We start from the raw sequence: 25712 nt of genomic DNA, 5'->3' as shown, positions 1-25712 counted from the left end.
TTTCAAATAATTTAAAAGGCTCATGGCTGCCTAGTCACCAGTGATTCAGCAGGAACTCCATCTTCTAAATCTCTTGATTCCCATCAACACTGCAAAGCCAGGAAAGGAAGCAAAACTTTATGGGTGAGACATGTGTTGCTTACAAACTTAGATAAAACATTGCCCAGCGGATCTGGGAACAGGCTATCTCCCCTACCTTGAAGAGGGTCTCGCCTGCTCCTCCAAACTGTAACACAGCTAGGTAAAACAGCTAAGCCATGCAAAGCACCAGCTACACATACATGCACAGTATTGTGCGTCAGCCTGCAGGTCTGACAGGCCACAAAGAACATAAGGCAGTGATGAAAAACCGCACACACACAAACCCACCACTGTTCGCTTTCCTCCCTCCCTGAAAAAACACACTTCCCTAGGAGCAGGGAAGCAACGTCAGATAAACAACTTACAGTAAGTTTTAAATCAACAAGGCTGGGAGCAAGAGTTACAGAACTGTGTTTTATTTCAGCACAATTGGCAAATGCCCACTGACCACAAATTAGGACCAGCCCTGGGAGCTAGAGTAATGGGCACCTCAAGCTAGGAAGGCTGAAGGAGTAAAAGGACTACTTGGACAGATCATGAGAAGAAACTGTGTTCATCAGCTAGACAGGATGCAAAGCATTTGAAAATGGAGCCCTGAGCAGAACCTTACCAATCCCAGATGCTAGTAAGAAGGATAAAACAAATAGCTAGGATATGCCTGAAAAAACAGAGGAGCTTTGCACCAAGGAGGTGAATACAGCTTTTTCCAGGGTGAATGCTACACGATCAGAGCATACTGTGTATTGGCAAATTCCTCAGAAAGGACTTGCCTCCATATGCTGAAGACTTCTCCCAGAAAGTTACAGCTGTCACAGGCACATAACAAGTAGAAAAGAACAAGTCTCGGTCTTCACAGACCAGCCAAGACAACTGCTTCAGRGATCTCTTGATCCCCAGCTGTGCTCCACCCCTCTGCTTGCACCRCAGAGCTGGTCTCTCTTCGGGCAGTGTCTGGCTGCCAGCCCTAGATTTGTCTTCCAGTGCACAAGGCAGCAAGTGAATAATCAGAGGTACCAAAACCACTGGAAGGGAGGATGAAGGGCAAGAAGTTGTAATGATGTAGCCCTTTAATACAGTATTTTCCATTCTCAGTAACAGCCCATAAGCTTTGTAGGGAGTCTCAGGACTGAGTCTTGTCAGGTTTGCTCTGTTTAAACTTTTCYTGACCTGCCTGTAGCTCTGTTTTACTTGATTTAGCAATTTCTCTAACTAACCAGGTATTTATGCCTAATCTGTTTTTGTTTTATCTTTGTGTGTTACAACCATAGCTTAATATAGACAGCAGCAACAAGCAATTAATCTACACAGAATGAGGTATTTACAAATATCATGATGCTGCAGTGTAGAGAAATACAGGCCTGGTATGACAGCAGAGGCCTCGAGAAGTTGCAGCATAGATGAGTGCAGGCATGAAAGGATAAGAGATGGGGCACAGAAGACCCCACAGCTATGAATAACCCACCAATGGTCAATTGAAGAAATACAGACCTGGAGCTGGACAAAACTTGTTTTAGGCGTAACAAATAGAACAAAGAAGTTGTATCTAACATACATAAATGGCACCACAAATTTGGATGTAACATGGGGCTGCAGACAAATGAAGAAGGAGAAAGGTGTAAAAGCATGTTRGCAAACTTAGAAAAATGATTCCAAGTGAACCCTATAACAAGGAAGAAGAAATCAACAACATCAACATCACACTGCTTCCAATGAAGGACTCCAGAGGCTGAAGTCTTATGCTGTTACCATCTCTAGCAGTTCAAAGCTACTGACTTTAATACTCAGAAGAGCAATGGAAGGGTGAGCATAACACCAGTAAAAAAGGGACAGAAACTAACAATTGTGTCTGTGTGCATGTAACCGTTTTAACTGCATTACTACTATTATTGAGACTTTTCCTGTATAGACATATTCTAATGCATTATTATTTTCTTTCTTTTTCTGTAATTATTAGATCTAGACTAATAATGATTCTTGAATTAGTGTGTTAAGATTTCAGTTATACTAACAATAAATTCCTGGCTTTTATATCCACACACACACATATTTATATACACATATACATACACACATACACAGATATAAGGTGTGCTTCCTCTTTGCCCGTAAAGAAGCTTCTTCTGCCATCAAACGCTGATCAAATTCAGCTCTCCAGCCCAACTGGATCCAAAAAAGGATGGGAGCTTTCTCTGAAGGCGCCCTCTGGAGAGCAAGCAGCTCTCTGAAGGGATGCACAGACCCAGCTGGGCTTACACAGGAACACCTGGCTCCAGCTCCAGGTCTGCAGTGCCTCCCCTGCAAGAGCCATTCCTACCATGCTGCAAAGCCCTGAAAGCTGAAGAAGCTTTTTCCTTTGAAATCAAGTCCCAGAGGAAAATATAACCCACTTACAAGCAATTGGCCAACACCTCTGTTTCCAACAGTAAGCACAGCCAGGGTATTCCCTCATTGGACCTTAGCAATTTATGGGCACCAGGGAGAAAGATTTATACATCAAACTAATCATCTGGAGCTGAAGAACAGGACAGCTCATGGCAGGTGCCTAAGGGCTTTAATTGTRTAACCACTAGCAATCAGCATGGTCAATATTAAAGGAGCATTAATCAAAAGAGCAATACCAAAAGCAATACAATTTAACTCTCTCTCTGTTCTCATCTAATTAACCTTCGGAGAGAAGCAAACAGAAGCAGGTCTGTCTTACAGTCCCCTCCCCACAATCCTGCCCCCCCCGCAAAGACATTCATGCAGGTGTAATGCGCTGCAGCAGCCCCTCCAGTAGCAGGTGACCCAGCTTTGCTCTCTGGCATGTTCCCTGCAGCCCTGCTGCAGCCCAGAAACTGGAGCAGCTCTTCCCCCTGAATGCATAATTCCTGCAGTGTCTGCACAAGAGTTGAGGAGACAAAAACGAGCCCGCTGCTTTGAAAGCGCGGAGTTAAAGAATCACTACTCCAAACAGTCAGTTGTTTTAGCCTCCTCCAGGCATGGGCAAAGCAGACAGCTGCCTAAGGCAGTAGACTGCCAGGGACAGCAAAATGGCTATCAGCCTACTGCCAGCTTAGCCTGCCCCAGAGCCCTGCAAGGTCCTGACCTTGTCTGCTGCTGCTGAGGGAAAGGGCAGGGGGAAGCTTGCCTCTCCAAGCAGTTGCTATCAATACAATTACCAAGGCAACATCTCCAATGGCTCCAAGGTTCAAGCCCTCAGAGCTCTTCCTGGCTCTCTGTCCTAGCTTCACCACTTCTCAAAGCAGGAACAGCTCAGACTCTTATTCCCAGGGCAGCAAAATTCAATTCTGTCTATATTGTCTCTTTACGAGTCTTGTGACAGCTGTGACTTTAATGGAAGGTGAACGTTCACCTCTGCTTTGCCTGTACCTTATCCTAAAATAGAAGATTTTAACTGCACCGAGATTTTTCTTCAGCATAGCTAATGAGCATCAATTGTCACGGGATCTGAAGAGATAGTTTTCCTGGAAGGAGAAGCAATCATGATAAAACCCAAGCTTTTGCTTTCTAATACATCTCTTTCTCTCATCACAGGCAAACGTGGCCAGGTTAAAGTCCAAGACTAACAAGCTTTCGGCCAGCATGGTCAAAGCACAGCAACTGACACTCAAGGCAAGTGGCTGACATCAGCTTTGTCAGTCCTTGACTACCAGCCTGAAGAACCAGATCCTTGTACAGAGATGGCTAGCTTTCGTGCGCACACATAGCAGGGCACAGCTTTCAGCACTAGCCCAGCGGGGAGTGCCAAGTCCCATGTCTGGTTGGACATGCTTACAAAAACCAAAATACACAACTTAGCTATCCTGTTTAACAGGATGCTCTTTCACCTTTAACTTGTTGCCTTTCTCACAGCAAGTGAAATCCAAGACCATCTACAGTGCTAGATCCTCCAGGAAGAGGTAAATGGCTGACTCCCCATTGTTCACACCTGGTGATGGGATATGGACTTTGGATTGTATGTACTTCTTTTAAGTTAAACTCTACAATTTGTGTAAAGGTTGCCAGGAGACACAGGGCTTGTTTTGAGATTCTTAGAAAGGGTGGAGCTTAGCTGAGGCAGTTGGTATCTCAGTTTCATCCCAGACTTTGCTATTCAGTCCCCCCCCTCCCCCCCACTCTTATGCAAGCTTAGGACTTGGCTCACAAGCAAGTCGTGTTGCCGCACCAAGACGCTGGTTGCTAGGAGGCATAACTACTCCAGAGATACTGAGCAGGTAGAGAAGCGAGCAGGTCTCCACCTGCAGGTACACAGCCTTTCAGGCATTCCTGCTCTCTGCCATCCCCCTCCTTTCTCAGGCGATAGGTAAACCCCAGGGGTTGTAGAGCATCAAGCTGAGAAAAGGCCTACACATTTCAAAACTGCCAAGATAGCATAAGCCTTGCAACTGCTCCTCTTCCCTATTGCACACAGACATGCAATAGCTTTCCAAACCTGTCAAAACTTCCTATTCACACAGCTCTACTGGAGTGTTTAGCACTGTTATTAAACAAAGCAGACATGCTTGTTCTCTTGCTTCAATTTCTTTGCACATAAACCACAACTGACCCTCAACATGGGGCTGCTTTTTTTTTTTTTTTTTTTTTTAAATGTGACATCCCTTTAGTTTGCATGCTGGTTAATCAGATCAAAGCCTGAAAAGCAGACTATCTACACGGGATTATTTTCAGCCTGCCTCCCCTCCCAATTTAAAACAAAATGCAATTGGGTAAGGTGAAAGTGAGAACAGTAGCATTTTTGTTAACAAAGCAGGTTAAAGACAGATATGACCAATAAGTTCATTAAAAGGACAACACTTATAACTATTCCGACAGGCAAGACAACACTTGTGTTGAGGGAAGTGGAATATTTACCCTGATACTAAGATAAAAGTAGCAACAAGCATGTATTATATAGTTCTTAACAGGCTGTCAGGCAAACCAACTAACAGAAAACTCGCAGGAATCCTCCAAAGCACCCTACCTTATCCCTGCTCGCAGCCTTTGGAATTCAGCACAGGAAAGCTTCAAGGGCAATTAAGTGCTTTTTCTTTGTCACAAGAATTTTCATTGCAGTCTTGCAAAGATAAGAACATTCCCATTTCCCTCCTCTCACTTTCTTCATCACTGACATTTTTGGCAGCAGCGAGAATCCACATTCTAACATAAACTTTCTTCAGGGCTCAGCTAATACAATTTCCCTTATTTTTAGAATAGGGTGCAAGTTGGGGGAAGAAAAGTGATTTACCCTACCATCCAATCCTGTGGAAGACCAAAAACAGGAAAAAAAAAAATTCTCAGTTCTCTCTCCTGTTCAATGCACTGCCTATTCTCCACTGCAGACTTTTTCAGAAAGGTTCCTGAAAGTACCATTGAAGCAGTTCAGTCCTCTCTTGGTCTGATGCACAAAGGCTTCATACACCACTGGCTAGAAGCATGCTGGAAAATATCCTCCTGTCCCTCAAACAAGCTCTCACTATCTCCCCAAATACATGACAACTTCTATCTGCCTCCGCCCTCTAATTTGGGGGCTGGGGGGCAGGCAGAGAAATAAAGAATTAACAGCTCCTCTCAGAATTGCTCTCAAGCAATTTATTTGGGGGAAGGTGGTTGCTCATGCTCATTCACTCGCTCTCCCTTTCTCCAGAGAATTCTTGGTATATGAATTTGTGAAAAATTTCCCAAAATGTTTCATTACAACTGGACCATTCCCTTGAAAAATTCTCAATTCACTCTAAATGCCAAAAACTTTCTGGCAACCTAAACAGGTCCATGCTTATTGTTGGTTGTTTGTTTTTGTTGGGGTTTTGGAGGGGAGTGTGTGTGGGGGGGGAAAGTTGATTGGGTTTGGGGGTTTTTTTTGTTTGTTTTTAATAGAAGCACCCGCTACCACCAGGGATCACCAGACTTCAGTTTTGATTCACTTCCTGGGCCTAGTGAGAGTGGGCACTGCCTGTCAACAGGCAGTTCCTCCCCCGGAAGCACTCCCAGAGGAAACACGGATTACTGCTCTTCACTTCTGAGGGTTTCTATAGTGACACCTGGGTGCAAGCAGCACTCCTATGCTGAGCTTAGCTAGACGCTGCAGCCCTTTCCTGGTGCCTGACAGAAAGGAGGAAGAACATTTAAAAAAAATAAAAATAAATAAAATAAATAAAAGGAGAAATGTAGGCTCAACCCAGGTAAGATGGGAGCACAATCAATGTGCAGTGGAAGCACTTTGGGGGGAAAAGGCTCATGCCACACATCATCTGCTGAAGGACAGAGGATAAGCAGGCAGGCTGGTACCTGGCAGCTGGAGCGAGGATGCCACATCCCAACTATTGCTGCTGCCAGATCCTCAAATAGTAACTGTGGGATAAAGTGTCGCATTTCATTTGTATTTGTCCTGAGGCTCTAACAGCTGCTTTTTGATGCAGGCCACAGAACAGTGATCCACCCCATTATAACTTGAAGGCTGAATTACTGAATGGTGCTCTGGAGAAGTAACCAGAAGCTCTATACACAGCAAAACAGCAGCTTGTCTCAAAGGGAACAAGGAGCTGGCAACTCCAGACAGCAGCACTGCCCTGACTGTTTTTTCATTACCAAGTGCAATATAAGGTACAAAGCCACGCAGGGTCTGAAGCCACGTGTTCCACTGTCCACCCCAAGAGTTTCAACCTACTCCACTGTTGGTGAAGTTGGCATTAAACGTTTTCCCAGCCAGCAGTAGGGCATTCAGAGTCATGGGCTCACACCCCAAATACTTTCCTTCCAGCAGTCTGACAGCACACAACTTCTGCAGCCTTCAGTGCAAGCAGCATAGAGAGCAGTGCTCTTGTCAGAGACTTGACAGAGTCTCCTTCAAGTTTAACAACAACCTTTTCTCTAGTTTAACAAAAACCTTTTCTGTACTGTTATTTTGAGGTGTTGTTTTACTTCTCTTCCTTTTCTGCTGCACAGCAGGTTTGCCGCAGACCTGGAAATCTCATGACTATCATTACTTTACAAGATTCTACCAATGTTACATCCTCAGTTGTTTATCCCAGGTAAGGATTTTAAGTTAGACACGACATCAAAAGGCCCCCTTCCCCTGAGGGCTGGCTGATGGGAACAGTTGGGAAGTCAATTTGACAAACTTGACTCCATTCTGCTAAGGACTTAAACCAGTGGAGCTCTGCTCTAGGTGGTCATTCCTACTGCTTCTTTTGCTTCTGCATCTCCTCTTCTGCCAAATCAAATGAGATGACAGCTGAACTGGATCAATTTACAACAGTTCAGCAAACAACCCTACCTTTTAGGTGCCATTTTATTGCTGAGACTTAGACTCAATTTGGAAGAGTCTCTGACATGCACAAAAATGTGAACCAAGCAAAAATATCAATGTAGAAATTCTTGCCTATGTGTGCTGGCCCACTGAAACAGCTCAGACAAGAGTAAGACTGCTCCTACTCCACTAGGCAGGGTCTGTTCTGCCTGAAGCACAGTGATGGGGATTCAGGACCAGACCTAGCTGCTATCTAGCTGAGAAGAGGGCAGAACCAGGGGGTAATTGCTCCAGGATTGCATGATTGTACCTATGAATCTCACAGGCCAACAGTAGTAGAGGAGGGGAAAGGCCATAGTCCCCTTAAATCCACCTCTGCAACTTGATATATCAAGTTACTAATTCTTTGGGCTGATGATGAAGCACCATTGCAAGGGGATCTCCATTCTCAAGTGCAAAGAGTGCTCAGTTGCCAGAAGCCAGGACTGCATTAGCCTTCCTCAGCCCACCCTTCCTGTCTCATCTACATTAACAAAAGCAAAGAGCTAAAGTAAATGTTTTGCACCTGAGGTCTTTGTGCTTCAGTGTGGATATGGTCCTTTCCCTCCAGTCAGTAATTAAGACAGGGAGATTTAAGAGAGAAACGAAGCATCCCCTACTTCATTCTGAGAGATCTGTTATTACTGGGGAGGGAGAGGGAGGGAAGAGTTTGGTCACTTTTCATCATCTTTTTGGCCACTTTCAGGACACTGAAACCTCGTGTTGTTCCCTTTTTGGCACAGAAAATTTTGTTTTGCTTTGTTGTGATGGCCCAACTCAGACCCAGCTGCAGTCATAGCTCTTTAATTCAAATTGTGTTTAACAGTCTAAATGAAGAGGACTTTCTCATCTTCCTCTCTGGGTCCACCACAGTTGTGCCAGCTGGAAAATCTCCCCAGATGGCATGTACAAGCACAGTATCCTCACACAAGGAATGCATTAACAACACTCCAGATTTCTGGGAGGCAGGGAAGGGGAAAGAGGTTCAACCCTTGAAAGGAGACCATCCCGTTTTTAAAAGGACAAAGCAWGCTGTCTCTGCTGTGGCCAGAGATGCTGAAATTTACTTCAAAACATAGATGAGATATGAAGATACCTCTTCATTTTAGGGTAGGCTTCTATGGTCTTTACAATGCCACGTGATTTACCTTTAGAAATGAACATACAAAGAAGGCTCAGAAATTCTCCCTCAGAAGTCTGGGTAAAGTAAAATCGAAGGAGCCAGCACCAGCAAAACTGGATTTATCTACTGGCAACTCAGCAGTTAAAGTACTCCAGTGTCCCTGTACTCACTCAAGCTGCATTTGGGATTGGGCCCATTGCCCTTTGCGTTAGGGCAAAATGAGTGGGAAAAAAAAACAAACAAACAAACTGTGTCTACCCAGAGCAGTAGAACTTTGCACAAACTGCACACATACCAAGGGACACACAGGGTTTATAAAGAAGTAGATTCCTCCTACATACGTACAGCTTTCTAAAGGCAACCACCATTGTGGTGTCTAAAAAAAGTGATTAATTAGTTTAGAAAAAAAATGCTCTTAAGAAAGGCAGGAAAACCTGTTGCCTTACAAATTAGGATTTCATCGCCCATTTAGCAACCAGTTCTAACCTGACCATTAYGGTCAGAACTCTTACAGCAATAGATTCAAGTTCAGAAGAGTATAGGATGAATTTTCCTACATCGCCAGCAGCCATCAACTGGATCCATCTCTATTACAATTCATGCCAGCACCCTAGTGTCCAAATCCTTCCCCTTTAAAGAGGAAAGAAAGAGAGCAAGGCAATACACCTGTCATGCCTGGCAAACTTATGTAATGTTTATCCTTAATGTTATTATTCTTCCATTGTGAGTTAAATGCAGCTTAAGGTAAAGGGAAATCATTCTAAGCTGATAGGTTGACACAACATAAGTTATCTATACAATGATAGAAAATTCTGATTAAAACATTCCAGGAGACTCCACATATGGATGGCTGGAAACTGCTTAGCCTTACAGTCTGTCTTTTGGAATTGGAAAGAGGTATTTGGGAACAAACCAATAATCACTTCTGGAAGAAAAAAATAAATAAAAATCCTCACTCTTTCAGCTTCCAGCGGAATTTACCACTCAATTGTGTGAGACAGCTCAACACGTGCTGAGCAGACTCCTGGCTGGATTAAACTTCACTCACTCATTTCCTGTTGTGCTCCTCTCCTGTGTCCCTTTGCTGTGACGCAGGCTGTTGTCACTGCCCTGTTGGTGCAGGACCTGACACTTACTTCCCTGGATTAGTCGACAGGCAGCCACGAAGGTTATGACTCAGAGGGCTGACTGAGTTCAAGAGGTTCGCGTGCAGTACTGCAAATCAGCCGAGGATGAAAGGTGGAAGAGGAGAGAAGAGGTGGAAGGAGAACAAGCAACCATGGCCAGCTCACTTCTGCTCCAGAGCAGGTTGGCACGTGCGAGACTGCTGCACCAGTGTCCAGCTTGCATAGCACAGCAGTGGTAAAACAAAATTTGACCCAGGCAGCCATGCAGTTTTCCAATTTTAAACACACAGTACCAGTACTCAATTCTGAATACTAATAGTCCTAACTCAGATAAACTCAAGGTGATAAAGCTGAAGCAAGAACAGGTCTTGCTCTTAGACAAGATCTTTTGGCAAAAAAAGCAGGAGAAAAGACTTAATCTTTCTTTTATCTTAAAGTTTGATCATATAGCTCTTTGTTTATTTTCCCCCCTCCCATCTGCAAACATAGGTAATTCATTCTTAAATGGTACGGAATATGGACGTTTCCACATCATTTGTTCAGCAAAAGTACTGCATGTGCACAGAGCAAGCCAGGGGGGCTGTGTCTGTAATGGCTAGAGCCAATTCTGAGAGAAATCCTTGAGGAAACTCATTTCACAGTGCCTCAGAGAAGATTCACCCACATTTGTCTTGAGCAGAAGTTGCTATATGTAAAAAGCTATGCTGGAGAGAACAGGGAAAGAGATGGGGGGGGAGGGAAGAATATGCTGTTTAAGACCAGTCAACTTATTACACACACTAACAATATGCATCGAATATCAATTTCCCCGTAAGGGCCACTAACGTGAAAAATTCCTGACTTCCCTCAGATTAGCTGGGAATTGATGAGCAGAGCTGGAGAGAGGCTTAAACTGGTCAGAACATAACAGAACAGTGTTTAAAAGACATTGCACATTGAACAGTCTGAAGCATTAATTTCTTCTCCTACAGAGAAAAAAGTGCAGGCTGCTCCCCAAAGTACCTCACAAGAAGAGGAGGTTCTCAGCCAACTATCACAACCAGCTGTGAGCCAAGAAGAGAGGAGTAAAGAGAAGCAAAATAAGTCTGTCAGTCACACAGACCTGCGGGCTTAAAACAAACAAACAAAAAAAACAACCAAACAAACAAAAAAGGAAACAAAACAAAAGAAAGCCACCACCACACACAAAAAATGAGCTGACTCAAGCCATCAGAGCAGCTGGTCTGGAATTTAAATAGATAGGCATATTTTTCCCCTCAAAGCTTTTTTTTTTTTTTTTTTTTAAATGTTAGCCATCAGTAATCTTAGAGGATTTTCTTAGTTTTGTTTCCCTTCTTGTTTCTAGGAGACAGAACCTCAACCAGCTACTGCAAAAAGAGAATAAACCAAAAGGAAAGAGGGGCAGGGAAAAATAAGGGGAAACAAACCAGAGGACAGAGCATCAGGCTGCCACAAACAGCAAAAAAATTCAACACTCCCCTTTCCCCAGCCCCCTGCAAAGCTTACTTTGCTACACGCTGCATGATAAACAACCCTAACAGAGCCAAGCTTCAGGAACTTTGGATTTATTTCACTTGTCAGCATAAGAACAGGCAAGCGAAGGTGGCAGACGAAAGACCATCCAGGGGGATATGATTTTCTCTCTCATGTTGTCATATCTCCCAAGCCAAGAGCCCCATATGAAAGCGGTGGCCTAGAATATCTGCAGCACTCCATGCCTTTAGCCTTTATAGGAGACATGAAGAAAAAGCTCTCCTGTAATGCAAGCATCCCACCAAAACACTACCAGAGCAAGCAATGCTGTCACACACTGCAGGGGCAAAAGCCTCATTAGGGTCAGAGGGGAGAAAGGATAAAAGGCTCAAAAAACACTGAGAAGGGAAGGGTAACACTCAGCTCTTTGGCACCATTGTGGAGCTGGAATGAGCTTGGGTTGCACTGGCAACTGCTTCTTTCAGGAGATTCAGAGACTCCAGGAAAAAGAAAACCCAGAAAAGCAATGGTATTAAAAGAAAGTAATAATAATTTCAGCAAACCAGAAACCAGAATAAGATTCTGCTCAAAAAAACCCAAAGCTTCTAATGCTCAAGTCCCCATTCACACAAGCATCCTTATGCCTGGTCTGGGTGAAGCCAGGATGGCTGTGGCACCTGCTTTGATCACTACCAAATGAACCTAGGTATGCTGAAACTGTTCTCAGGACAATACAGAGCTGTTGCATAAATTCAACATTCAGGTTTAGGACAGAGGAGCAAAAAGCACGTGAGTGTCAGGATTGCTAAACCTCAGCAGATGAGCAGAGGGCTGAGGAAATCACTGGAGCACCCGGAAGCCAGCTGAAGATGACCAAGTTGCATGCATAGGTCATGAACCAACTGTGCACGTGTCAGACTCAGCTTCCTACATCAGCCTTATTTGAGAGGTTTCAGTGTACAGTAAATTCAAACAAATAGGAACAAAAATAAATAAATAAAATCAATAAAGCCAATGAAACAGTAATGCCAGGATTCTTGCAAATCATACAGATGAGAAATTCACTGGAAATGAGAATGGAGGAGAAAAAAAAGCAGCAACAAAACAAATGAACTTGCAGCTTAAGATCTGCACCAGACCCCTTCTCACGTTTTGACTCCTTAACAAATACTAGGTCAAACAGGCACAAAAAGATTGACTCAATTGCAACAAATCACATCAGCATCATAAAACAGGCTAGCTGTGGCACAAAAGCAGCAAGTCAGATGAAACATTGTTAAACACACATCTGGCATATTCCATAGGTCTCCTGCCCAGATCCTGTGGTGCTACCAACAAGTAAGAAGAAGAATTCCTCTGCAAAGCCCCAAGGACCCATATAACTTTTTAATTACCCCAAAGAACGCCCAGGAGTCCTCATGTTTGATTACACTGATGTTTGGCACACACAAGCTCATCAGATGAGACTGCTATTAACAAAACTATTCTATCTTTAGTTGTTCAACAGCCCAAAGCACCTCAGTTTATTGCACTTGCTTTCTTCTTTTTCTCCTTGCCCTCTTCAAGCATGAATATACTCAGTGTCAGAAGAAATGCAGAGGAAAAGGCAACACATTGAAATATATTTGCCGGTCTCCAAAGAGTTCAAGCATAAAGGACATGGTCAAGTGCAGATGTAGATTTCAAACTGTCTTCAGTTTAACATAAAAAACTTAAACAAACAAAAACCAAAAAAAAAAACAGTAACAGAAGAAGAGAAAGGCCCTATAAGACTCAGCTGGAGAAGTCCATCTCAACACACTGCAGAAACCCTATGAGCAGGCAGACAAACTGAGGTCTGCTCAGCAGCATTTACCTTCAGGGTGCTCTCAGAAGTCCAGGTGAAGTTCCTTTGAAAGTTCTTTTGCTTTACTGTTGACACTGCTCCAAATGTTGACATGGCTCCATACCATAGCAAATGAATGCTAATGAAGCACAGAAACCTTGCTCCCTAGGGCTCCTGACAGAAGAGGGCATGAACTGGGCAGAAGACAACAGAGCAGGCAGGGCAGCCTGTAGTCATCACAGCCTGGATGCTTCGTTGATCAGATAAATCTTACCTAGCTGAGACTGCATCTCCACCGTGTTTGGTTTTTGGCCATTATAATCAAACATCAATCAGACATTATAATCAAAATGACCTGTTCATAGTTGATAGTATTATACAAAGTGCACTTCTACTCCCATAGACCTCAGATTAAAAAAAGCAGGGCTGATGGCTAACAGGAAGCATTAACTGTTTTTTAGAACTAGGGAAGGGCAAAAATTTCTAGCCAGATTTACCAACCCCAACTCTCATTTCAGCAACAAACACAGAATCCTTAAGTGTCATTAGTCTGCCTCCTGTACACCTGAAAATGCCATCTATTATTCTTGGCAGAAGTTCCTTTCTTCCAATTCCATCTTTAATGTCTTAAGAGTATGCCTACGCCACTTGGAAGTACTGCCCTCCCTCTTGCCCTACAGCTTGCTGACCAGCAAAGCCAACAAACTAGCTTAGAGGAAGAGCCAAGTTCATATGGCCTTCCACGATCCAGTTTAGAGTTGGCTGGAATATCTCTATGTGGCGCTACATTGGGCAGTAAAGGCTCTTCCTGAAGAGTCACTCTTCTCCCAGTCTATTCCCATTATGGTATCATATCTTTCTAGCTAATACCCATGCCTCCACTGGTAGGGTAAATACCACCCCACTCAAAATATTTTTCTCCCTTGCTTTTCATGCCATCCATTACAAGATCTCTACATGCTTCTTCCACACTCCTTTCAAAAATTTTCAGGGGCTGCTCTCTTTCAGACGAGTCCCATCCCACAGACCAGTAATTCTGACATGCTCTGCTCCTCCACTGACACATGAGAGCTGGTTAGAAAACTGGGTGAGCTGGGTAAGCTCTAACTTCAGCAAGACCAGGATCTGTCCCAGGATGTCTATGATTTTTGTTAAACATGCAACTCAGTCACCTCTCCATCCCTCAGCTCCTTCTTGGTAGCTCTTTTGCTGTCCAAAGTATCCTTCTGGATGTCTCTACTTGGACTTAGATTGAGGTTGATAGTTGGGTTGCGTTCCAGAGAATCCACATGCAAGAGGCTGTCAGCCTGAAGTCTCTCTCACATTTGGATGAGGAACATGGCAAGCCATAAATCACAGGACAAACACAAGAAGGCTTTTTGCACCATCAGCTGTCAAGTCATAGAAAGCATCACCTGCACCATTAGGTACTCACTGGCTTGAACATCCCACTGAGTTATGTACAAGTTTAGCACGCTATGGAGCCTAGTTAAAAAGGCCAGAATGTATTTAACACCTAGTTTAGACCAAGAGGAGGGAGAGCTAAAAGGGATTCGATTAAAACTTGAGAGGTAAAAGGCAATCCCTCTCCCATGCCAATTAAACTAACACTGCCGAGTCTCATCATTCTCCTGTGATGAGAGACTAAAGAATGGTTAATAGTCTCCCTATCAAAGGCCATATTGGAAACACCCTGGATCTTTATGTTGACACATCAGTCTTGGTTTACCTTAGCTTTGAAGAGCATGGTTAGTGACTCACCCTGCTGGATAAGCAACGAGGCCAGTTCTGGGGTCGCAGGCTAATCCTCTGCCTCCTGACACGGTTATCCCCAACACTTTTTCCAAGGTCACCTAGTATATGCAAAAAAGAAAACAGGAAGTATCATGAGACATGAGCGCTGTTCAGATGGACCCATGCAGATGCTGATGGTCTGGTTCACACTGGCACCAAGAACCACCATACCTCCTAGAAATCACCAACAAGCAGCCAGTAATAGAAGTGACACTAATCGTTCTTAATATAGGCATACTAGCATAGCGCTGAAGTACAGCAAAGGAGTTACTATTCTCCTGATTTCTTTGTCTACGAGTACTGCAAAGCAATGCAAAGGCAGAGCATTGCAAGCAACAGCTAGTACTGAGTGAGAAATTGGGGTACACGTTCGCTGCCCTGTGATTCCCATCCTCCCAACAAGAGCAGCAAACCACCTTCTCCAGAGTGCTTCACTGGAAGTCTTTTCCAGGCTGACCTGGTCTCTATCTTTCCCCCTCCTATGGTAGATGGTCCAGTCTGGTCTCAGCCCCATACTCCTAGGAACTGAATATCAATTTTTCCCTGCAGTTCTTGAATTGGAAGCCACATCCAGCAGACCAGTGCAGCCCTCCGCAGGTATCCCAAGAGAGGGAGCAGCTCACATAACCGGGTTCACAAGCTCACATACAATGGCCCATTCAAGAGACAGCAACCCAAAATACACTTGCTTTCTCCCCCTGAGCAAAGACCTCAACTATTTCAGGAAAGAAAGTAAATGCAATTGTGAAAGGCTATTTGGAGGATACAGAAATTCACAGTCAGGCCTATGCAGCAAGAAGCTGGGAAAAGCAAAAACAAAAGCTGATGGGGCCAGAGGGGGGAGAAGACATTTTGGGGAGTGCTGTCAGGCAGAGGAAGCATTAGAATTTAGCAACTTCCCTGAAGCAAGAGGTTGCTAGGGGATTACACTGCACAAAATCCAGTCCATGGCATGAGAGGACTCAACTTCTGAGAACTCTGTTCTCAGCCCTGCGGTTGTTCTGACAGACAAAAATTACTCTCTTTCCTTTACTCTGTCCACAGCTTGATTTTATTTATTGTATATTTTATGCATACATTCCTCCTCAGTACTGCTGTCCCTGCCAAATTCATGGATTTTACTGGGTCACAATCTTCTGGTTTTAATTATCATCATCTAAGTTATACTTGGTTAAGGCCTGAAGGCATGGACATGGCACAAGAAGTTACTATTGTAATAATTACTATTATCATTAATAGCTGCCCTGAAGACCAACATATTTATACCAACATGGTGCACAGCGATGTAGAGGCAGAGCAGGCTTCCCCACACTACCTTGACAACACAGCTTACCAGACCTGAAGAAATCAACTATAGGGTGTGAAAACGAGGTCTCTTTGGGCTCACTGCTCAGGTTACTAGAGAAGGCGACAGAAGTAATATCATACACAGAGCTACCGTGCTTCCACAGGTAGAACAGGGCTCAGGGTCCATCAGCTCACTTCAAGTGAGCCATCCGTGCTTCAACTATCTCCAATTTGGACTGGCTTAAAACCAGTGACATGGAAAGTGAAAGATTTTATATCCCAATCTCTGGAGCAACTCAGTCCCCATTCTTCTTTTCTCTTTCAGTAATAATATGCCCAGATGTTTTGAGACCATGTGAGAGAACACAAAATTGTCCCCTTCCCTTGCAAAATGAGCATCTCTCTAGAAATATGGCTTTTACAAAGCTTCCACTGGATTTTTATTTAGTGCAAAAACATGCTATTAAAAATGCATCTACAAATCCACCAGCAAAGCAAGGAAATAGTTTTGCTTCAACTCAATAGTCCTAAAAAAATAAATAAATAAATAAATAAAATAAAATAAAAAAGTGCAGGGGGGGCAGGAAGAAGGGAGGCTAGGAGGGTATCTATTCTTCCATGTTTGTTACAATATTTCTGAACACATTTATTTTTAAATCAACCTCACATATGCATGGATAAAGAAGAATCCAGTGATTGTACTGCTGAGATTAAAGTTCAGAACATAGTTCCCAAGCCAAACTAACAGAGGTTTAAGTCCTATAGAAACCACGCTCCTGACAGTGAAGGAGGAAGCGGAAGAGACACGTGCCATTCAAGTGCTCCCATCTAGATAAGACACCAATTATTTGATGCTGGCAGCAAACAAGTTTAGCAATGCTGTGCTCACACTGCTCAGCACAGGCTTTAGCTCAGGCTGCCTGTAATTGTAACTGTCCTAAAGGGCACTATCTGACCTTGGCTATGCAGCTAACAGCATTCAGTGGCAATTCAGCAACCTACTTTCACCAACAGATATGTTTTCGCTCTGCAAGGACATACCTTCAGCCTCTCAGTGTGCAGTCCCAGGCTGCAGCCGAGCTGATCTAACAGCTACCTCCTCTGAAAGGGACTGCTCCTTCCTCATCCCAGTGACACCTGCCCTCCACTTCCCTTACACCAGTATTGCAATGGCAGCTGCCTCCCCAGAAAGCCAAACAAGCAGAAAACCCTTTTGTGGCTTTTATTTTCTGTTTACTAGCCTGGGAAATACCGAGGGAAGCCACAGGGAGCAGAGCCAGGGAAAATAAAAAAATGGCCTCTTTCACTGGCAACTAGATCAACCCCACTGTACCTCCTAAATCCATCCTCTACTTGGAGTTATGGAAAAGTCCTCACATCTAGTAGCTTTTAAGAGGGAGAAAAGCTGAACAAGAGCACCAACTCATTGGTGGAGGCACTATCACCCCACCATCAGCATCATGTCATTCTTGCTCCAGCTTTCTCTCTCACTCTAGGCTCCACAGAGGCCCCACACTGCTCTGCCAGAAGGCTGTACTTGTGCTGATACTAGGAGATAGAGAGTCTACCTCTTTCCTATGGTGGCCAGCACACAATTCAACGCAAAAAGAGTAGCCCATCTTCAGGTCCAATTGGTCTACTGCCAGTATCTTCTAACCTCCAACAGATCACTTGTCCCATTAGAAAAAGATAACAAGTGTCAACGTCATACTGCCAGTATTGCTAGATCCACTGCTGCAGGAACAGATATCTGTGCCCAGAGACTCATAATTAACTTTCTGGAAAAGGCTACTCCTCTTTTGCTCCTAAACTTAGCTTTAAACCCTTCCTGCTGTAGAGAGTCTGAAAGGCAACCCTTTGGGCCTATCCAATAGATGCTCTTACAACACCTCAGTGTGATAATCCTTGCACATTGAAAACAACTTACTTCTAAAAGGAGTATGCACAAATTTAAACTTGGGCATTATGAAACTTGTGAGCTCCACTCCCACCTCCCTGACCACAATACCCTACAGCTTTATCTCCATGACCAACCGCTGGATTAGGTGACATATGGGCAAGAAACAATCACTCAGAAAACTTGACAGAAGGATGAAAAAAAGTTTCAGAAGGAAAAAGATAGGTAACAATGCAGTTTAAACTGGATTCCTCTCAACTCACCAGCTAAAAGAAAGAAGTTATTAATATAGCTAATGAGGGCAGGAGTGCACTAACATTTACTTCCTAATCTGGAATTAAAATTTGCAGGGAAAGCAAATTTGTCAGTACAGATCTGCCATTATCCCACTTCTGAAATTATGACTTAGGACAAGATAGGAAAGCACTTCCTCATCTAACAAGCACAGTTTCCCCATTCTACCCAGGCAGAACCACTGTCACTCATGCAGGTCACCCAGGTGGTACATCAGCACGTCCCAAACAGAAGGAAATTCCCAGGCACATCTTCCCAAGTCTGACCTGAGCTAACAGTGGGACCTGGAGAGTCCCACTGCAGATCTGGGAAACCAGGGTGCGCTTTAAGAATAGCTCCCAGAGTGCCCCAGCTGGCCTCCCACAATCATCACACACATCACTGCTTACTCAGACCTTCACATCCAAAAAACAGGCCACCTTACCACTCTCATCCAAGTCCAGAAACGACTGCAGGACTGAACATATAATTTCATGCCCCAAATTACAGGCACAGAAAGGAGGCTGGCTTTCCACATTCATTACTTCATCCTGAAACTTCTATTAATAATATTTGGCACTTTCAGTCAAGGATCTCCAAGTAATTTGCAAGTGTTACAGAATGTACTCATAAGCAACATGCTTCTGGAATTCACTTTAAATTATAACCATGCTACCTATAACTACCCCATCTCCATTTCTCTACGGTCAACTTTTTCAAATTTGAGGGCTCAATAACAAACTGTTAGGCACCAAAAATAGAAAACAGAACTTCAGAAGTACTAGGAATCCCTGTCTTGCAAAACCTCCATTTTTAGAGGCTTAAAATCTAAATTTGCCTGCTCAGTGTTACACAAATGGGTAAAGAAATTTGAGTGCCTAAGCAGATCACTTCTCCTGCTCCCAGTACATCAGGTCCCGAGACCATTAGGTAGCTCCCACATCCACTCTGCCTGCTAAGATCGGATGAGCAGTCCTGAACTGCACAACTCAAGCTGCTGAAAGGGCTTCAGTACAGCCAGGCCTTTGCAGGGAGAGGCTTTGCTGCAGCACAGCCCCAGCTGGAACTTGCAGGTCAGAGCAGAGAGCAGCCATCACTTCCCTTCAGCACTGTCCCACACTGCGAGAAGAAAAGTCCACACCTGCACAACTAAGCCATGGCATCTCTGCCTTACTACTGAAGCACAGATAATCCTTGCAGAAAGGCTGGTCTAAATAGACCCCTGCCAGTTTTGTCCGTCTTTTCAGGAAACAAGATGTGTGACCAGCTGCTCCCAGCTCTCAGAGGGGCAGCTCCTTACTTGTTCAAGCTCTCTGCTATTTTGGGGAAGCTGAAAGACTAACCACAAGCAATTGTTTCCACATGTTAAGAACAGGACAACACAAATCTTAAGGATCAGCTCAATATCCCCCATCCTGCTCTTCACTTCCCTGCAAACACTCTCCTCCTTCCCATAGTTTGCATCCCTTTGGATCTGTCTATACTGCAAAGCCATGCAACAGGTACAGGAAGCAAACACTGTGGCCTTGCACATCTAGGCAGCACTTCTTTGKTTTTTTTCAGAAAGCAGCAGTAGGGCCCTGAAATCCCTCCTTGAAACATGCCCCTCTAGCACAGAAATCATTTCCATGAAAATGGATCCCAAAGAGAGCAATCAAGTCACAGTGGCAGTGCAGCCTGATCTAGAGCTCACAGGCCTCTCCCTGCAGCTTTGCAGTTCTACTATTGCACCCTTAACGCCAGCCTGCTACCGCTGCCCCATGGGCACTCTTGAGTCTATGCCTGCTGGCCCACCAGCAGAGTTCTGCAGCCTGGCTTTGCCTTAAAGAGAGGAAAAGAAACTTGCCAAGAGAAAGCCATCTTTAACAGCAGGCAGCCCTCACAGAGTTTCCTCTGTAGGCTGCATGACACTGCTACTCATCCCACCACTATCCCCAGGCCAGATACAAAAGACTGAGTAGGATTTCAGTAGGATTTCAGACTCTCGTCTCCATACCCAGATGTTATAAACAAATTAAAGAGTTTTCTGGCTCAGTCACCTCACTTCTTATCCTCTAATGCTATCCATATTCTCTTCTCGGCCCCAAAGCTCAACATTCTCTACAAATGCAATTTATTTAAGCACAGAAATAAAGTAGCAAAGCACCTGAAAGGATACATGCAACTCTCCAGTGTGCACAAAGACCTCCCAGGAAAGAAAAGTGGTAGTGGTATACAGGGCTGCCAGTATGTCCCAATACCTACAGCAACAGGCATGAGGCTGCAGCCTGGAAAAAACACGTCCAGTGAGCAGCCACATCTGTTCCAGACTTCATGAGATTGGCCATCTTGGAGCAGATACCAGTAGCTAGCTCAGGATCCTGTTTCCATTCACAGTCATAAGTGAAGGGGAAAAGTCAGGAAGAACAGTATCATAAACAAATGCATGAAAAGAGTTGAAGAGCAGGGATGCAAATTTGATTCTTTCTCACCTCCTGAGAATCTCCCAGTCTCAAAATTATTCTCAGTTTTTAACCTATTTCAGTAAGATTCTCTACCACAAACTTATCCAGTACGTCTTTAAAAGATTAGCATTTGCAACATCCTTTGGCAAGAAACTCCACACGCCTGCTACATGTTGCATGAAGAGCCACCTTCTTTTGCTTGTTTTGAACCTGACCTCTGCTAGCTTCATTTGATGCTCCTCAGTTCTTGTACTAGAAGTGAACCGTCAATCCTTATCTACCAACTTCATGCCACTCATGATTTTATAGGCAGCTATAATATCACCCCTAAGTCACCTCTTTTTCAAGTAGAGGAGTCTCCACTTACTAAGTTACTGGCTCTCATGGAAGCCATTCCACATTCCCTATCTTCGATCAGCTCTGATGCCATTCTGTGAACCTCCTTCCAGGTCTGCTATATCCTTTTTGAGATGGACAAGAGGAAACACCAGGACTACATATTGCTTTTCAAGATGTGGGTGCAAAAAATGTTTATACAGCAAAACAATATTGTTTTCTACCTTGTTCTCCATTCTTTTTCCTATTAATTCCTTACACTTATCCCTCTTTTTGACCTTTAAGATCATTCACAGACAGCAGCCCGGAGTTCACCCAGCTCAAAGTCATGGATAACAACTCCAACTGCTTTGCACTTCAAAACTTATCCCCAGGTTTATCCTCCCTGCTCCGCTACAGAAAAAGAAATTCTGTTCTTCTTGAATCATCAGTTTGATTTCAACTCCCTCCCTTTCCTTTGTATGTTTTGTTAGCTTTTGCTTTGTTTTTTTTGCTTTTGCTTTGTGAGCATTTATTTATGAACAGGAGCATCCTCAGAAGGAGTTCTTGTAGTATAATTATTCTGTTCCACTCCAGAATGGCTACTTCAGTCAATGTCCACATGTAAACAAGATCTATTTTAAAAGCCCTCCCATGGGCCAGGGTATAACACAGGTAACATCTGAATCCATTTAATTAACTAACAACATCAAGTCAGCATGAGAAGACAACATCCATCAGAGTTCATCTATCATCCACTGCACAATGTGCCTGCCCTCACCCTTCTGCTGCCTGAGTGTGGGCATATTAATAATGTATGTGCAAAGGCACACATTCCTGAGAAAGTGAGAGATACAGAAATCCCACAGACATAAGTAACCCTTTGGAATGTCTTCCCTAGCACACCACAATGGTCATCAAACAATCAGTTACCATCTTGTCTGAGGAGCAGCTACATAATCACCTGCTCTTTTGCCTCAGGAAAAATGCTTTTAGGGCTAGACTTGAGACCCCACTATGCTTCAGCGCTGGCAATATACTGACACACAGCTCCAAAATCAGGCCCAAGTTTCACAAGAGCAATGGGATTTTCATGCCTATCTCCCTGTATTCCGCTCCCAGAATTTGCAGCGCTACTACATATGCTTCAACACATTTTCTGTGCTGCAACACAGCAAAGCAAATACTCAGGCATCCAACACGTGAAAATGTATTGCAGCTGTACATTGTCAGTGTCAGCATTTAAGAAATAGCTGTCTATTTCTTATATAAGTGAAATTTGATACAAAGTGCCAAATTTCACAGCTGGCCCTGTTTGTACATCTCTCCCGCTGCTCTAAGTCCCACTGCAAAAAAAGCACGTTTAACCTCCAGGGACCAGTGCTGAGCATTGTAGGCTCTAATCTACTGTCTGAACATGCTGTCTGATCTCCCATTACCGCTGCAAAAAAACAAAGGCTTGAAGTTTTACATTTAGCTTTGCTGTGCTTCGCTTGGCACGTTAAGCACAGAACGCTAATTACAGTACACTGTTCTACTTAAGAGGCTGTCAGCATTTCCACTGTAAAGCCTTTATTTCAGGGGTTTGTAACACAGCTGTGAAATATTCACTATGCACTTGAGCTTCACATGCGAAGGTCTGGCTTTGGCCCAGGTTACTCTGCCTGATTGTTTTTTGGACATTGAGGGCTTTGGTTTTGGTCAGGGAGGGGAGGGGAGAAGAGGCTGAAGATGGGTGGATGGAATTAACTGCAGGGAACATTTGACTTTCAAGAGCACGCAAACAACAAAACCACTCAGCTCCACAGTTGGTCTCTGTCCCTCACTTACCCAACGCCTCCCCTCCTTTTTGTCCGTCTGTGCACAAAGAATATGCATATATTCTTTAAAAAAATAAAAGAATCTGAGGCTTTTCTGTCCTCTTCCTCCTCTCCAGCCTGGGTTTTCTATCCCTCAGCATCCAGTGCTAGCAAAGAGCACTGTCTTGACAAGCCTGAAGACTGAAAATCTTCCACCTGTGGAGGAACAGCAGTAAGGCAAGCTTCAAAACATGACCAATTCGAGATGCTTCTGCCTTGATAGACCAGTCTCCATACCTCTTGCAATAATCCTCGGTCACCACAACCGTTGCCAGCTCATACCAATTGCCTAACTGACCCTCTAGGAGCTATTTCAAGACCAAACTGCTTTCATGCAATCCATCACACAGATTGAAGCAGCACTCATGGGGTGAAAGGATTCAGAGCTATGTCTGACACACAGAGCAAGCCCTCATATTTTATTCAGTTCAGAAAAACCCGATCAGAACATCATCTACAATGAGCAATTGCCATTTTCAGGCAAGTTTGATTACCAGAATAACCACAAAGATCTTTTTGCCTTAAGAACAAGAGGAGACAATTTCCTACAACGTAAATGATGACTGACACCTTGGCACATGGGAGGCAAGGGTAGGTACTGACTTGTCTGAAGGTCTGGAATCAGTCAGATGTGTGAAGCGTTACGTTCTGAACCCTGCAGAAAAGCAGAGGTAGGATGGGGTGGACTGCTAATGGAAATGCTAACAGAGCCTCAGTTCTAATGGCTCTGCCAGGTATCACTACAATGCTCGTGCAGGGGTGTGCACACACGTTTATTAAAAATGATCCAGGCAGTTGAAAGGGCAGGGATCAAAACAGAGAGGGAGGTAGGAGAAAGGGAACACGAGGAACCCAAGGTCTCTGCAGGCTGCCTTTCTACACGTGCCTGCACACAGCGTGCGTGCATTAGTCATTCCACACACCCTCTTTTGCCTGCTCTCCCCTCCTGGCCTCCCCACTGTGCTGGCTGCTTTCAGTCTGGTTCCAGCTGTCAGGACTGAATTCCTGACCCATCAGCTCCAGCTGTCTGGGGCTACGTGCTGAATCTGCACTCTTCCTTTTTTTGTGCACCTGGAGTAAGGCAGTCCCAGGAAGGCCATAAACACAGTTGCACAGCCCTGGCGGGTGAGTGGGAGACTATTAAAAGCACCTTCACCAGAAACCATAACGAGCACAGACAGCAACACACATCTGCAGTTGTTCCTGCACCCTGCAAAGGAGGATATATACAGGGTTAATTTCCTACCAGCTTCTGCAGTGTGACCTAGCTACCATTAAATCATTACCKTCTGTTTCTCCACTTAACACCAGCCTGATCCTCCAATCTTCTCTTCCCCACCCCCATGCCCACATCAAGGTCCAATTTCTTCTAAAATACTGCAGGGATGAGGAAAGGCACATGTAACCTTATTAACCCTGGGTGGAGACACTGCAAGCAGCAACCTCTCCTCCTTCTCCCATTCAGCTGTCATCCTCACCCTACAGTCCCAAACTCAGACTTTCAGGGGATCTCACAAAACCTTCAGAATCTCAGGGCTTTCAAAGGTATCAACAAGAGAGGAGGAAAAAAAGAAAAAAAGAATAAGTAACATCAAACAGGCTACAGGTTTGCTGGCACATAAAGAGTCAACCCTGATTTACTCCAGACTGAGCATCTGCACATGGAGTCAATCAGACCAGCTCCATGGGCAGGCAAACCCTATGGGAAATAACAGCAAAAGATGCATCCTGTGTGGGCAGGCTTCAAAGAAGCCATTCCTTGAGTTCTTGGGACCAAGAATTGTGCAGCATCACTTCTCCACAAGGGACAGATTTCTCCAATTTGCACATATGCATTATTTTTTTTTGTAAAGTAAAGACAGCAGGTTAGATATGTTAGATATCAGACTTTAGGTAAAGGATGCCTTTGCCCTCCCACACAGGCAATTTGTCCTGTGATTCTTTCTTCAGGAGAGAAAAAGGAGCCAGTTCAACCTTCCTCCAGCATGGAGAATTATCCATAAGAGGATTAGGTACAAGTAAGGACTTGCAATGCTCCCCGATCAATCTGTCCCAACAGTGGAGATCAAAGGAAGCAACTTCTGGCTTTCTGGCAGCGGGCAGCTCATGCTGCTGTATATTGGTCTCCATGCACAGGGCCTGAATAGAGGCAAGGAAAGTGCTTTAGTGAGAGGAAGAAGTAAAAGAAAGTAAATACAGCTCCCTTGGGCAGCGTTTCAGTTACTCATATAAGGGTTTGAAATCAAGCAGGAACAAACGGTTCTCTAAGCGTAAGGGTCACTGTTTATCATTGTTAATCATCACTTCCCAGATAGGAAAGCTCTCTTCATAGTCATTTTCCCCCTCCGTTTTGCACAAGCTTTAGCACTCGCAAGAAGCGAGAGACACAAAGAGGGAACAGAGCCAAACAGGGACATGGGCAAGGGCTGGCAGCATTCCTCTCAACACGGCTCTGCCAAAGCACCACCCCACAGCCCAAGCCCTGAGCTGGACCCACTCCTGAACACAAACGGCCAACAGTTAAGTCCGTGGCTTCATTACAGAGACAGGCATCCACTCTGCGGAAACTGTGGCAACTTTGCCTAACTCCTGAGAAATTAAACACACAGGCCTTAACACAGCATTTCTAATACTGATACCACCATGGTGAGCAGCTCAGTCCTAAATCACCTCATGTTGAACTCTATAAACAACACATACATTCAAACTAAACATGGACACAGGGAAGATACACTGCAACAGAGGGCTCAGAGAGCCTTTCTTACAGTTAACCCTGCAGAGTGAAACCACAGAAGAAAAGCTACATCTCAGCCCTTTTGGGGAGGTGGGGGGAAAAAAAAGACACCGTACTAAGATTGCCTTCCCCAATTCTCTTCATTTCCTCTCACTTATTTTTGGCACAAAATGAACAGAAGTATCACTTGTCCAAGGCCGTATTTGGGGGGGG

At 44.2% G+C, this 25712-nt stretch overlaps 1 protein-coding gene across 3 annotated transcripts in view; it reads right to left on the bottom strand.

Annotated features, from left to right (window-relative positions):
- Positions 1 to 25712, bottom strand: part of MAPKBP1 (mitogen-activated protein kinase binding protein 1) — a 103399-nt gene that overhangs the window by 58845 nt on the left and 18842 nt on the right. For 2 of the 3 annotated variants that reach the window (XM_026061602.1, XM_026061604.1), the window contains one exon: positions 14658 to 14749. In XM_026061602.1, the coding sequence (XP_025917387.1) occupies positions 14658 to 14749 (92 nt within the window). Of the gene's footprint in view, positions 1 to 14657; positions 14750 to 22736; positions 22922 to 25712 lie in introns of all 3 variants that reach the window. The other variant, XM_026061603.1, reaches the window with a different exon arrangement.

Source organism: Apteryx rowi, unplaced genomic scaffold (assembly GCF_003343035.1).
Source record: "Apteryx rowi isolate R43461 unplaced genomic scaffold, aptRow1 scaffold_183, whole genome shotgun sequence".
Classification (NCBI taxonomy): Eukaryota; Metazoa; Chordata; class Aves; order Apterygiformes; family Apterygidae; genus Apteryx; species Apteryx rowi.
Note: the sequence above shows the minus strand (reverse complement) of the source record. Positions and strands in the feature narration are given on the sequence as shown.